The sequence below is a fragment of the Cavia porcellus genome, unplaced genomic scaffold (genome assembly GCF_034190915.1).
Source record: "Cavia porcellus strain 051 isolate PalLab524CR breed Dunkin Hartley unplaced genomic scaffold, mCavPor4.1 scaffold_10, whole genome shotgun sequence".
NCBI lineage: Eukaryota > Metazoa > Chordata > Mammalia > Rodentia > Caviidae > Cavia > Cavia porcellus.
Genome location: NW_026947493.1, coordinates 44,655,663 through 44,672,161, shown reverse-complemented (window position 1 = coordinate 44,672,161; position 16,499 = coordinate 44,655,663). Strand labels below are relative to the sequence as shown.

The window sequence follows — 16,499 nt, the reverse complement described above, 5'->3', positions numbered from 1 at the left end:
GAAAAAGAAGAAAGATCAAAGAATATATTCTCTCAATATGAATGCAACAAAAGAAAGCAAATAGAGAAAGAGAAAAGTAGCATAAAGATAGGAAGGAATTTACAACCTGTAAATCTACTTGAGGCAATTTGAGATTTTGAGGAAAGTTGCAAAAGCAGAGCAGGGATTATATAACTTCCCCTAATGTCAACCCTTCACTTAATCACAATACAGTGATCAAAACCAGGAGTTAGCACCGATCCAATATTCTTAACTTCACTGCATGTCTTACTCAGATTCCACCATTTTCCCCACTGATCCTCTTCTTCAATTCTAGGGCCCAATCCAGGATTCTGTATTGCATTTTGCTTTCAAGAATTTTTATTCTTCTGGGACAGTCCCAGCAGATCCTCGTCTTTTGTGACCTTAACACTTCTGATGAGTAGGGATCGTTATTTTGCAGAATGTTACGTTTTGGATTTCTGAGATGTTTTCTCAGGAAAAGAAATACATTTTGGTAAGAAAAACACAGAAATGATGTTGTGCTCCACCTGAGCATCACATAAGGGGGTACATAATATCAACATGTCTTATCACTTGTTACATTAATTTTGATTACCTGGCTAAAATTTTCCCACTATAAAGTTACCACCCTTTCTTTTAGACTTAACAAAGAAGTTGGGCAACATACTATGAGATTATGTGAATAAAAATCCTGTTTCTCTTTAGATTTACCATTTGAGCCTGCATTGGTGCATCTTGTTTGCAATAACAATATTTCTGTGTTTATGAACTAGAATTCTTCTATAAAGCAAATAAAAATTATTTAGTTATTGAGCCACATATTTAACTCAGCACGAACTCATTGATCTTATTCATATGTGATATGATCCAATCATTTTATGCCTCAAATTGTTCTAAATGTGGTCACTGGGTGCTCTTTCTGGTTGCCTCTTGTTCTTCTCGATATAAGCTCCTTCTGTTTTACTGCTTCCTTACTTTCTGTCACCTTGAGATGCTTCAGACTCACCTTTCCTTTCTCATCTGGTAACTCACCACTTCACTGAGGGTGGTGATTCTTTTACTGGAGAATTCTGTTTAGAAGGCAAGATTTTGATATCACCTGTATCCATTACTACTGCTTCTAGGCCTTTCTAGTAAATAGAAATAGTTTACTAATGCAAACATACACATCTATGCTCACATTTACATTTGTCTGCATCTACATGTGTCTTTGGGTGTGCATCTAACAGTTTATACTAGTATCAGTGATTGATGTCCAGTTCAAGGTTCATTCGAGATTCTAATCTTTTTCCCTTTCCTTATTTGTAATCTCTTTCTCTGGCTTCTCATAGAACTTTTTTTTTCCTTTCTTTTCTTTCAATCATACTGTACAGATACATTAGTTTTAGAATTTCTAAGTCATGCCAATAGTGAAAAACATTTACTAGCTAGAATGAAATATTCACATATAATTTGTCTATAATCTTATAAATTCCATTACATAACACAAAGATTTTTGCTTTTTAAAATCCGATGTCTGTCATACTGAACACATATATTGGCACATTTTACTTTGAATTTATCTATATAATCCTTTATATACTAAATATGCTAGATACTTACATTTTTACTCCCTTGTTCATACTGCTATCTCTACCTAAATACCTGTTCTGTCCCTTCCTCCCTGTGTTCATGATATTAATTATTCAAGGCTCACATAAAAAAATCATCTTAGTTTTCTAATAACTGGTCACTCACTATATCTTTTTAAGTGCCTCATGTATACTGATTTATTTAATCCTCACACATTAGAAGTCAAGTAATGTTTAGCAAACCTATTATATTAATGAGGAAACTAAGGAACAGATAAGTTCAATCTTGTTGCAAGGTATACAACTAATAAGCACTGAAGTACCCAAGATTCAAACTAAGTCTGCTTGTCTCTGAGCTCTTAACAAATACTCACTTTGTACACAACAGCTTTTCTCAGTTATACTATTTAAAACCAATTTCATTGAACAAGTACCATTTAGCATTTACACTGTACTAGGTACTATTCTTGGAAACAGGGACAGCAAAATGAGGGGCTCACAGCCCACTATTTGTTCCCTGTTCTATGTCTCGATACACTGAGGGTTACATGTCTTGGAACACTTGCTCATCAGTGGCAATTTCCCCACACAAGTGACTGACTTGAGACTAAGTCAGGACCTCACTGCTCCCATGTCTTCATCCTTAGTGACAGTATGATGCCTTGATAATGAATACTTCGAAAACTTAGTTTTATAAAAAGGTCAAGAAGAAATTTTTGAGTAGACTTCCACCAAAGATCACTTGGAATGCATCATAGATAGGATGGAAAGCTATGTTTATTATTCAATAACAGTTTCTACCTCAATTATTATCTCATCAGCTGGTTATGTTAAAGTGCCACTTCTATTTATAGAAAGTATATACACAAAATCTGCATATGAAAACAATACCACAATTATAAATAAGAACAACAAATAATGCCAAAAGCTTTGTTTTTAAAAACAAACAAAAGTTCATTACATTATTCATCAGCAGTATTCAATTTAATATATAGCAAATAAATTATTATAAATTACAGGAATTGAAATTTAATAATGAAATAATTCAAATATTTAATATATGGTAAACATGGCAAATATTCTGATCACTTAGTCTCTGGAAAGTGGAATATAAATGACTTAATAATTTTCCTGAGGTTGAAAGGCAAAAGGAACATAAAATCTAAGTGAGGTACTTGACTCAGATTTGTATTCCAACTGCTCAGATCCTAAGTGAGTAAGAGTTGGCCTGGGCACTCATCCAGCCACTATTCCTGCTGCAACTGCTGAATACTGAGAAGACTGGCGACAGAAGGACTATTGCAGAAATATTTGCTCTGTACCAGTCTGCTCAGTTTTCCAGAAAAAGGGTCCTACATGCTGTGATCTTTAACAAAGAAGTTATAAATTAGTTCACTGTTTGTCACAACCACGTGGGATGTACAACTTGGACCCAAGAAACTGGTAACAAAAGAAGAAATTACTATTACTAATGTATTTATTATTTAGAAAACAGGGGGAAGAAAATGATAAATACTATAGTTTAGATATAGAGAAAAATTTTTTTAAACAAAAACTGTGATTTTTTTTTAGTCCTTTAAATTATGTACCTCTTTAGTGGGCTATTGTAAGGAAAAGACAATTCTAGTCTATTTTTCTTGTTTCAGGCATAATTTTGAGACGATTCTTCCAAAGTCTTCTTGTGAATTTACTCTGAGGGCAACATGGTAAAACAGAGAAGTGCTTAATCTCTTTCTCTGTCTCAGGAACCCAAATCCCAAATCCACGGTAAATTTAGTTTGATTTATTTTTAAGGCAGAATTTGTACATCTACTCCCCACAAACCCATCCTAAACCCTTGGAAACTTGCACCTGTGTTTACTCTTTGACAAGTGAATGCTTTTGGTTGATCCAAACTTTCCTTAGCAAGTCCTTCCTACATCTTGGCTGTCCAGCCTCAGCTCCTGGGTTCTGACCAGAAGTGTCCATACACTTGTACTCCCTCCCTGTGTTCTTCTCTTCACTGCAGATTCTGGTTTGATGGTGGCATTTTCCCTGATATATTTTCCATTGGCTTGTTCAATAATACATAGTGTAATCTTGTGAGTAAGCCCACAGGGATTTATGTTTGCTTGAGAATTGAACATTATGGGGCGAGGAAGATAGTGGCTTGATAGGTAGCAGAGTAGAGAGCCTCGCTGAGAAAAACAACACAAACACTAGAATTTAACACCATGGAGAAGACCAGATGAAAGGAGAGGGATTCTCATGACCCAGGAAGAAACTGGGGAAAAAGAGAAAGAAAAAAAAAAAGGAAGAAAGGAAAAACGTGGACAAAAGGCTGGAACTAGATGCTCTCACTGGAGCTGGTCTTGTGCTATTCTGGGCATGCCTTGGAGTCTGACAATTCATGGTAGCGCTGAAGTCCTCAAAATTGAGAGTTGGTGAGTCCAGGGCCCTTGGTGGGAGGATGAGGTGCAAGGGAACCAATGTGGAGAGCTACATTAATCCATGGTGAGTGCTAGGAATTGGGTCCCGTGGAGGAAGTGACTGGCTGGATGACATATTGGAGTTGGGCAGGACAGGCCTGAATCCGGAACTGCAATGGTGTCAGTCAGCTGCTCCTGGCCCAAAGAGGATTGGTGGGATCTGCTTGGGTTGGGTCACGCCCCTGGTCAGGACCCAATACCCTGGGTCAAAACTGTCCCAAACTTGTGATGTCCACATGGCACAGACTAACATGTTGAAGACACTCGCCAGTTGACTGGCTCAGAGGAGAGGGGCCAGCCCACATCATCCCTGGGTGCATCTCAAATAACAGTAAAGTGGAGAAGGCAGAAATCCCTCAGCCAGCACACTTTAGCAAAATCATAAGCAATACGGAGAATGCCTGAGACCTCCACCATACACCTGTTTGAAAAAAAACAGAAACATGTTAAGAGAAAGAAATAAGAAAAAGCCTCCAGCTGCTGACCCTGGGAGAATAAGTCCAGGAGAGTAAATACAGAAGAGAGCGAGGATAGCAATCATGCAATATTGGCCACAGTATCAGCAGAAATAAAGAAATACTTTCATGACCTCATAGACAAACTTAAAACTGAAATTCTAATTCAAGTGAGGCAAGATACAAAAAGATTAATAAAAGAAATACTAAGCACCTTTAAGAAGATGCAGATGGAAGAATGGAGGAACCCAGAAAAAGGAGAGAAACCTTTGATGAAGAATATAAACATAATCTAGAATACAGGAAACAGAATCCAAAGAGATTACCAGGAAATTAAAAACTTCATTGAAAGCTGGCAAAATTCCTTGACAGAAACTAAAGATAGACTTTCAAAACTTGAAGATAGATTTGCAATGTGTGATTGTGAAAGAAAAGACCTCTTAAAAATAACAACGAACCAGAAGTAACAATACAAAGGCTAGAAGACAACAAGAAAATTTATAACTTAAGAATAAAACATATGAGCGAAGAAGCAGGAGTAAACACAAATGAATTACAAAGGCTATTCATAGAAATATTTAAGGAAAACTTCCCAATCATAGGAAAAAGAAATGATATTCAGATAAATGAGGTATACAGAACTCCAACCAACTACAACCAAAACAGATCTACACCCAGATATATAATAATCAAGATCCCAGAAATTAATCACAAGAACAGAGTATTAAAACTGGTCAGAGAAATGAAACAGTTCACCTGTAAAGGAAAATCCATCAAAATCACAATAGACTTCTCAACACAAACTATCAAATCAAAAAGAGCTTGGAGCAAAGTATTCCAAGCCCTGAAAGAAAATAACCTCCAACCCAAATTGATGTACTCTGAAAAACTGTCTCTCAAAATAAATGGAGAAACAAGATGTTTCCATGACAAAGAACTGTGGGAGTTCATGACCATCAATCCAACCCTACAAAAAATACTGAAGTACATTCCAGAAAGAGAGAAAAAAATACCAGGATTCCAGCAACAGTCGCAGAGAGGCCTCAATGAATGGGGCAGACAGTGGAATGAAGGAAAAAAGTAGACAATCAACAGCAGAAAAATAGCATAGCAGAGATGAGGCAGATAAGACTGGCTATAATCCCTAACACAGATGGCCTTGATACACTAACAAAAAGAAACACAGGCAGAGTACATCACGAGATAGGGTCCACTCAAGATGCTCCAAATAGGAAATATACTCAACCTAAAAGAGGGTTAATAAACCAAAAGTCAAAGACGAGAAAATGATGCTCCACGTGACAGGGAACCAGAAAGGAAAAGAGACAGCTGCAGATAGGTTGGAAGGTCATGACACTTTTGGGCAGTGGAGACTCAGCTAAGGAAGGAAAACCTTGAGGCTTTAGTCGGTGTTCAGCTCAAGATCAAGCTCAGGGATAAAAAGGTTCAGCACCACTTAGGTAGATAACGGGTTGCCCCCTAATCTAAAAACTAAAGGAGTTAGTGGGACCCAAAATGTACAAAGCACCCTGAGAAAGGGAAAGGGGAGGAATTGTTTAAAAAAAAGAAGGCAGAGGACATTATTAATAGTGTATCCAGATTTAAAAACCACATTAGTCTTACTGCTCTGTTTAGTTTGATTTTATTCTGTTCCAGTGTCTCTACTCATAGTAGATTTGAGGGCTCAGATGGCTATCCCCAAAATAGCAGGATATACTACAGGAACTATTCTTAATTTCCTATTAACTTAAACTGAAGCTCTGTATTATTTACATTCTTATTATGACTGATCTTATTTGAATCTGGTTTATTAGATCATTGTTTTAGCCTGATTTTATTCAAATTTGGTATGCTTAATAGTATCAGGTCTAAGAGTAGAGGCAACTACTCTGAAGATGACAAGATGCAACAGGATACCCATTCTGGTTTGAGTATTAACTGCTTTTGAAGTCCTACAATGTCTCCAGTGTTGTGTTTTTATTAATATTGCTATGTACCGCTATCTTCAATTATATTATGCCTGATGATATAGACAATTCTATTGAAAAAACAACAGACATCATAGTAACTACTGTAGATCACCTAGTATTGTGGTTTTTACATGTGTTTTTTATTTCATGTTTTTCTAAAAATTTGTTTGGTTGTCTTGTTTTGATCTGTTTTTCCCTATAATACAGAAAGGATGTGTATACACGTAGTGATTCATGCATGTGTAGAATAGTTTACAAGAATAGATTATATAATGCATGATTAATGAACAGATGCTCTGAAGAGACACTAAGATAACCACTGCTAATTCTGTAGCATTATGATATAAAATCTAGCAATACTATTATTCTCTTTTCAGAGTGACATTTCTTTTGTTTAATTTCAACATACATAAAGATATGGGCAGCTATTTCGAAGACAATGAGACATTATGGCAGCCATTATTGATTCCCCTATTGTCTGGTTTTGAAGACCTAAAATGACTTCATCATCCTATTCTGATCAATTTAGTACTATTGTTCAGTATGTATTCACTGTGTGTGAAGATATGGACAACTATTTGGAAGAAAACAAGAGACATTATGATAGTGAAGATCTCTGGTGGTCTTGCTTTGAAACTGTGTTTCTTAAATTGTTTTCTTATGATCTGCTTTATTCTGTTTAATTTTACTATTTAAAAAAAATTTAAAAAGAGAATTAAACACTATGCTGGCCTCTAATAAATAAAGTAATCATAATTATAATCAATCCAAGCCAGCAAATAGATGGAATAAAACACAAAATTAATACCTTTCAATTTTTATACACTGTGTTTTTTACTAGATTAAATCCATTTATGAATCAGCAATTTGTACATTTTTGGTACACAAAAGCATTGTAAGGATAAAGTGTAAGCTGTTGCACTTAAAATGCTCTTGTGTTACAGTACAGAAATTCTACTTTTGTAGAATTCTACTTACAGTAAAGAAATTCTCTCATTCTCCTTGTGAAGGCATAGTCTCATCTATAAGTATTTCAGTATACTAAAGACAGTCCAGAGCCTGCTATCCTTCCTCTGAAGGAGAACTTGAGGTCAGTGCTTTATCCTCAGAACAATGTGCGCACTTAGCCTGGGATAGGGCAGACTGCAGCAACAAAGCTCTCAATTCCTTCTCCTTCCTTGCCACTGCCCTTCTCCCAGTCTACTTATAGAACTTACTAAATCATTTACAGTTCCCAGAAAACACACATGACCTTCATCTTGTGTCTTACAAATCCATTTCTGTCCCATGTGCCTGTCTTGTCCCCTTTACTCTTTTAGGTTACTGATATCTTTTTTTCAGGGTTGTACAAGATCTTTGGGGAAAAATAAACATACAAACACAACAAAAAACCCAAACAAAAAAACATGATCCTTGGAGAATGCTCCTGTATGCGTCCATTTATGTTGTCATTGGGCACGCTTCTCTTCATGACTTACCTGGCAGTCATGTGCCTAAAACAGTGCCCATCACATTTTGGCACCTTTCAGATACCTGATAAATAAACAAAAGAACCTTTAACAGCTCCTTTAAAATAACTCCCCTAAAGTATACAGGAGACTTACCTGTTTCCTCATGACATCGGTGGCCTGCATAATATAGCGGGGCGGCAGCCCGTGGCTTCTGGCTAGAATGATGGCCTGCTCCAGCGTCACACTCAGGGTGCACCTGTGTGGCAAGGCAAAGGCGAGTCAGACCCCACTGGTTTCCAGCAATGCCCGCTGAGATTGTTTGGCTTACTCATTTCAAAATCCAAAATCAGCCCCAAATCAGCCTTGTCTACAGTGGTTAGACAAGGATCCGCTGACTTTTCTACATAGAATACTTGGTTAAGGTTATAGAGGAAAGTTACTGAAACTGTAAATTAAGAATTTAAATTTAAGAGTAACCTATAATAAGCTAGATTCATAAGAAATATTTTCCATAGAAAATTAAATAAGTGGAATCAATAAATTGTATTAAATATTATTTATTGATACTTCATACAGTTTAGAAGGAATAACTTAAAAATATTTATTTCTATACATGGATAGTCAGACTTTTACTTTTGTATGTATTCTTAGAAAAATAAACAATGAAATTACTGTTACAAAACTGAGATTTCATTTTAAAAATATGATTCTTGGATCTGATCTAAAAAACTTTCTGTAAAGTTTCAGAAAAAAAAAAGCCTGGCTATTAGTTGTACGGCGATGTTGCTATGGTTTGTGTCTGGATGGTCTCCCCAAAGCCTCAGAGGTCAGAGCTGAGGCGTTTGGAAGGTGACGGGATCCTGGGCGCTGTGCCTGCAGGGATTCATCTGCTGAGGAATCTGCAGCTGAATGTGCTGCAGGGATGTGGGCTCTGGTTGGAAGACGTGGGTCCCTGGGATGTGTGTGACCACAGAAAGTCCATCTCTCTCCCCGGTTCCTTCCTTTGCTCTCTGCTTCCTGGCTGCCAAGACATGAGCAGTTTTTCGCCACCGGTTCCTTCTATCATACCTTGGAGCCAGCCAACAATGAGCTAAAAATGTGAGTCAAAATAAGCCTCTCCTCCTTTTGGGTGTGGTTCAGGTGTGTCATCCAGCTATGGAACAGGGGCTAAAACCAATGTGGTACCCTGAAAGGTATGTTCTAACCAGCAGTAAAGGACTCGTCTTTATTCTTGCCCTTCCCTCTAAGGCATTTCTTTTATGTTCTGCCACGTTTTTCTCCATAGCATCTCTTAGGCCCTATTTTTAGTTGTTAATATTTTTAGGCAATGATCTCTGAATTGGATTTTTATGGGTAGTTTTTGCATATATTTCAAATGCTCATCAATCTTAAATGTTTTTCTGAAAAATTTTATTAAGTTTTGTTATTCTTCCTTATTTTGAGTTACTGTAGTTTGATGTCTTGTCTCTGTTTGTGCACTGACCTCCCTATGGTTTGGTGTTCTTATATATTTTTCTAGATCTACTTACTATGTCCTTTTACAAATAAAGAGAATGAATAACAAAAACAATACCATTACTCTTAGGTTAGGATTATTTAACTCATAATCCATACTTTATGAGGCTGTAACATACAAGTGTAATAATTCAGTAGATTGTAGTGAATTATGATAAAGAGAAACATTTAAAAATTATGGTTATAATATTAGAAAGAAATTGGAAAGTTAGGACCATTTTACAACACCTAATTTATATAGCTACATTCTGAGGAGAAACATGTTAAATGATTTGAAAAGCAATTTCCTCATTACCATTATAGAAAATTCTTTTGAGAGCTTTAATAACACATGTTCATACAGACTAAAATTTTGTAATTCATTTTAGATTTACATGATGTTCACAAGTATTTCACATACGAGTAGGCTTATATGTATGCCGCACAACACTATGCCAGTGAAGACCAAGTAGCACAATTGACAGTTCATGCATAAAAAAAAAAAAAAAATCAATCTTCTACAAAGCATTTAATTGCCTCCTGATTACTCAACAGACCATAACCTTTTCCCTCCATTAGGTCTCCCCTACTCCAATTTTAAATCTTTATTGATATTAACATTTTAATCTATAATGCTTATTATACCAGTTGAACTAAGAAAAAAAATCTCTGTTTTGTTCTAACCAGGCTGGAATATGCCTGTGTTTTCTTGATCAAGTACAACTTGCCCTACTCTATTTATAACAAATACACTCTGTGGGTTTTTTTGTTTTCTTTCTTTTTTTTTTTTTACAGGCAACATATAATTTTTATTCATTTTCTTAATCTTTTTAAACTGATTTATTCTCCCTTTGTTCAAGTTTTGGTAAACAGCAGCACAACACCAAATTAACTGCGAGAGACATTAAAAGACCTTTATAACAATTGGAAAATCATAGAGCCATATCAGTATCATGCTTGCTGAGACAGTGCCTCAAAGTGTCACTTTTAAAGAACCAATCACATATCACTTAGAAAACTACCTGCAAACAGATATGGATTTTTTTTTCTCAACATATTCAAAAAGGATGGCTCTGCATATATTTATTTCTTCATACTAACTACTATTATATATAACCCAATTAGATCCAACACTGATTTAAAAGTTTTATAACGTGACAAATTTTGAACAAGAAAATCATGGAAATATTTGAAACACTGCCTCTATTTAATTCATGGCTAATGGATTCAGTAGAGGCTTAGAATCACAGAATTCCACCATCCTAAATGGGCCTATGAAAGAAAACCAGCGCTAAGTCCACAACTTTGCTATCACATGCTTCATAATTTTAGCTCCTTTCAACTATCTCAATCTCAATGCCAAGCGGAAAATTCGAGTATTCACAGGAAGCATTTTGATTTTTGGCACTGTCTAAAAGACTTCAGGTCCAGAATGCGGCATATATTTTTCGACAGGACATAAATGTATGCTCAGAGTTAGGATCCATGAGAGATGATTTGATTTTATAGGTACTTTTACTTACCAGAGTGACTGGTCCTATAACTTTAGGCCAAGAAAGTGAAAGGAGCATTCTAAGATCAGGAAATATAAGGAATTTCTACTCAGTATGTTTCCTGCCTCATCACCCAATATCTTTTCTAGAAAGGACACGTAAATTGAAATTTAAATCGGTTTACATTTTCATCCTATCTGAAAAATATGGGCTTTCAAAATGTTCAGCTCCTTGTAGCTGTTACATCATTAGTGCTTTTAGACAACTTCCCCAGAGGTCATAAAAAACATATTCATTGAGCAAAGTGATTCCATAATTTCAGTGATGAGACATTCCAATTACTGACTTGTGAGGAAATGCACTTTTGGAGTGTCACAAAGAACTGTTAAATTCCGCAAAGAAAGCCAATAGGAGGAGCCAATATATCTGTACTTATGGTTAATAAATCTCCTTGACACATTTTGTATTGAGAACAGATAACTCAGACAATTAGCACAGATTTAATATGATAAATATAACCTATAAGCTAATGGGTCCAATTTAATTAGAACGATACTTAGCAATTCTCTGGAAGAAACAAAAAGAAGTATTTTTCCATTCATTCATTCATTCATTCAATTATTTGACACATTTTTTTGATATTTATTTTGCACCTACAGATACCACTTGGGGCTGGCAGAATGTATTCACTGCCAAGCTGAAAAAGCTTGAATTTCAGGACTCTTTGCTTGTATAGATCTTTTTTAAGGTTCTGAAAGGGGCCTTAGCAATGTGTTCACACAGTAGCATGTGTTTACAAATCTGCAAAAGCAAAATGCCTCAACTGAAAAATATTAGAGTTATGGTCTTTTTTATATTCTAGTGTCTTCTGTCTTGATGGGTAGTACAACTATTTCTGGAATTGAGCTGAAGGAAATTCAGTTAGAAACACATTCAGAATACGTTTGTTGAGATCTGTGTAAAGGATATACAGTTACTGTCAATTATAGTTAGGTTACTGTGAGTTCTGGTGTAGTAATGGCTCCCAGAATGTCCCTACTCCCCACTGCACAATCCCATGTTAAGAAGGAAGGCTGGGCCAGAGATTATGATGCGATATGCCCACCTGCTGGGATTCCCAGGCCTGGAGGTGGGCCTGGTGAAGAAACACATTTGAAATGCATAAAGCAGAAGTTTCTATGGAGAATAATCTTCTAAACATTATGGTCCATATGTTAAAGAATCTCACAGGCATTTTTTTTTTGTATTTGAGTATAATTTAAAAACACACAAGCCATTAGCAATAATGCATTTTGAGGTTGAAAGGGTTTTCTCAACTTTCAGTGATTTAAATTTGATCACTCATGCTAGAGAAAAGATAGAATAATTTTCTTATTATCTTTAATAGAAAGTTATGTTTCAAAACTGTTATAATTTGAAGAAGCAATCAAAGGCAATGTTACTAAAAATGTTAGGAGAGTCAGGCAGTAATAAAATACTGTTATAGATTTTATGCTTGAAATTATTAGCATTATAAACCTTACAATTTATGTTTTGGCATTCTGGATAAATACTAGTTTGAGTTTCCATTTTTTTGGTAATTTTCTATTCTTCTTTTTAAAGAGGGCACTTAATTTCTGATTCTAGTCTCCATTTTTCCAGTGAGTTAGGTTTGTACCCGTGAACAAAGCCAGGTCCCACTCCTTTTCGTAATCAAATTTTTGTGAGAAGAAAAAGAAAATAAAGAAGCAAAATAGTGCATGAAGTGGACATAAATTATCCAGGAAAGTTAATTTTGTATATAAGATGGAACAGTGTTAAAATGGGGGAGGAATGTAGAGGGTGGTGCTGTTTTTAAGAAAATTATTTCATGAAGAGGAAGTTTCAAGAGCCTGAGATTAATACTTGTTTGATTTGCTCACAAATATGGAATTCAACACACTGATGCACACAGAGAAGAAGGTAATGCGGTTTGGGAAATAACTTGAGCCACAATATTTGTGACTTTGGAGGTCAGAGTGTAGGAGTAAGCAGTCTTCTTGTTTATTTCTTTGGTTGATACAAAAAAGAATTTTGACCTTTATATCACATGATATAAAGGAGAAATTTGTTATGCAACTTATTAAATAAATTTACTAAGTCAACTTTAAAATCTTACCAATATTATATTCAAAATGCTTTCACTTGCATTCCAGTGGCATCATTTGCAAAAACAAACTGTTCATCATGATGCTTAAGATACCATCTTCCACCAATCCCTTGTGTATGTATACTTTAGTTTCTCCACCCACCCTAGAACTTCTTTCTGTTCCATGACAAAATACTTTCCCTAACTTGGAAAGCTCATCCAATTTTATTAGTCTTTCAGTGCTTTTAAAATACCTTGGAACCTCTTCCCCAATATAGAATGGCTGCTGACAACAGCGTTCTCACAATAGAGATTGCTTTGTTGGGCTTTGGGTGGGTGAATTCTAGTTTCTTTCTCCACTTGCAACTATAAGCAGCAAACCAGGTATACTGTCTTCATAAAGTGCCACAGGAATGGCCTGCAATGAGTGCGTGAGGCTCAGCAACGTCTGTGGTAATGCCACTGCCACCTCTCCTCACTACTGAGCTCACGCTGTATGTTTCTGTATGAGCTTCTCATTACAGGTGACACATTATTTGGAAAAGGTGAGGAACATGAGCTTTTCTAAATCCCACTTTCTCAAATTTCACTATATTTTAACTACTTTAAAATGCTAATATTTAATAATCCTATGTATTTTAAAAAGCTATTGGTTAAAGTAGCCCTGAGATAATTTATGTCATAAGGTCATGATAATTGCATAAACTACTAACAAACTTCTTTTATATCTTTTTATAAATTAAAATCCAACAAAGTAGAGTTCACCTGAGTATAATGTCATGCTTGATGATAAAATTCTTTGTGCTTTTTCTTTCATGTGTTTGTTCCAAATGATCTATCATCAGGCTTCAATTTTACATGTCAAACTATAGGGATAAGTGTCAAGAAATAACATGAAATGATCTGTGTGCCAATTCTATTTGCAGATACTAGGGGTACAAAATAATCAAGATATAACCCCCATCCCAGTCTCTCCTCAACTAAGTCTTACTGCAGAGACAAAGCTTGGTTTTTTAAATTGGCTTAAATTTCAAATATTGGATCTTAACATCTACTAACAAAGCTCTAGGCATCTATTGACCCATGTAAGGTTGATTCAAATTGTATTAAAGGAGACCAATCTCCTTGTAGCACCTCTTTCCATCCACTAGGGTGATGCAGAGCTTACAGTGAAATAGACACGGGAACTGGAGTGATTGAGGCTCAGGGCTTTGTTTCTCTACTGTGGATTTATCTGTCAATTCAGGAACTCTGAGGTTTTGCTAGGAAGTTAATTGTTATATTGCCATCTCTTGGGGGCAATCTCAAAAGTTTATACTAGTGGAGGAGGGTTACTCAGTCAGAAGCTGACACAAACTAGGGTGATAAGGCTCTGTGAATTTGTAGCCACAATTTATCATAGATGATATTATGTACATACAGAGGTAAAACAAAATTAGAGCAATCAAAAATAGAAAATGTCACTTTTAATCAGAGATATTTTATTTTTTATTTCCCTATATTTTATAAATTAATTGAGATTAAAGATTAGTTTGAACATTTCTACTGTTTTCCTCAATAAGCTTATATATTCAACCAGAAAAAAGCTATTATTAGAAATGATTGTAATTACTGAATTTACTTGACTTGAGCAGTAACCTAACTTGAGCATTTGGATATGATCTTTTTAAAGTGGTATTTATTATTAGCAGAATAATTTACTGTTAGAAAAACATGGCATTTGATAAAGGAACACCCCAAGTTGAAAGGCATCTGCCTAAGTTATCCGAGTTCAAAGGACTACATGCTAAACAATACTTTTCTCATGGAAGTACACTAGATGTGACCCCTTAACAGTCTGTATAAATTGGCTAACAGTGAAACTTGTGTTGATTCACTTTCAAAAACAAGATTAATTTGATTTTGTAAATATAAAGAGAAATACATATTGAGAGTTTTGAAATTATTCTGATTTTTGACGTGTATCCCACGATCACAGCCCAATTTTGTATAGTTCTAGACTTCCACATGCATTACCTCCTTTTCATCATCCTTTATAACTATGGTGTTGCCTTTAGTAATGGAAACAAGAGGGAGAAAATTCCTTCGGGAATATGCATCCTGCAAACTTCAGGAATAAAGCCAGTCCGAGATCGCTTCATATGAATTATAATAGAATTAGTTCTCAATTTAAATCCATCCATTATAAGAGAAATATGCTTTGATAATATGCTTCATATGAATTATGACTTTACATAGCTATATATTTACATTTAGTTCATACAGATTTAGAACTTAGAATCCAAAGTCATTTTCTTCATTCCGTAAGACTCTTCACTATTTCTCCTTCAAATAAGGCCACATCTTTATCTTTGTTCACAGGACTATCCTGAACAAACTGTTAGGAATCTAGTCAGGTGTGGTCTCTGTGATACTCTATCAGCCTGAAGTTACCTATGTGGCATTCAGATTTTAGAAGAGAAAAATAACCACTCATTCCTACCCAGGGGAACGATGATGGCGGTAAGGAGGGACATTGGCAGCTACTGCTGTTTGCACACACTGCTGTGTGTACAGGAGCTTCTTGCAGCCAATGCCCAGTACTGCTGAGCACCTGATTTTATGCAGTCCAAAGCATCATCTGAAATTCTGTCCTGGAAAGTCTAAGGCAGATTAGTTTTAATAGACTCTGAACTAAAGATGCTGGGTAAATGTTAATGACTGCTCCACTTCTAACTGTGTTCACCTTTTGCTTTTCTTGTAGTCACAGAAAAGCATCGTTTAAAACAGGTTGTGTTAAGAGATTCACTGACCCTGGAAAGAATAAGGTTAAGAGAGATGAGCCATATTCACTGACCCTGGTGAGAGAGAAGAAAAATGATGTACATTCACTGACCTTGATGTGACAGAAAATAAATGAGGCACAGAACTTACTTAATTTATTGTACCATAATTTTTTTTTGTGACTTTAACCTCATTTTTACAAAACCTTTCAGTGTAGGTGTGATCAGGACTAAAGTTATAGGGTTCCAAAAATCCTTATCTAGAAATTTACAACTAGCTATTACACTTTATCTCTCAAGTAAGGACTTTTATAATGTCCCAAGTTATCAAGTTAAACCCATCCTTTATAAGAGTCTAATTATGTATGCATTTCTATATGTTAATGCATCACTGCAATATATTTTGTACTTGCTAATATCGTATTTCTTACAATTGCTCAGAGCTCTTTTCTCTAGCTGTACTGCTAAAGCCATCACCTCCTGCCTACACTGACAGAACTTCATTCCGACCTTTCCTTTCTGGTTTCTTCCCACTGATCTTCCTCTACAACAGAGGTGAGTTTTTGAAAGTGAAGGAAAATGCCAACACTTGAATGGGTTCCCACTGCTTAACATAAACATCAAGGCCTTCGCAATCTGGGCCCTTATTTTCCTGACTTGTACTCTATGCTTTAACTGCAGTGTTTGCAGCTCTCCGCAAATCTCAACTCTCACTGCTCTCATGT

At 35.7% G+C, this 16,499-nt stretch overlaps 1 protein-coding gene across 1 annotated transcript in view; it reads right to left on the bottom strand.

The window, feature by feature from the left end:
- Positions 1–16,499, bottom strand: part of Prex2 (phosphatidylinositol-3,4,5-trisphosphate dependent Rac exchange factor 2) — a 310,793-nt gene that overhangs the window by 10,834 nt on the left and 283,460 nt on the right. Inside the window, exon 38 of the mRNA XM_063257426.1 lies at positions 8,072–8,174. Within this exon, the coding sequence (XP_063113496.1) occupies positions 8,072–8,174 (103 nt within the window). The remainder of the gene's footprint in view (positions 1–8,071; positions 8,175–16,499) is intronic.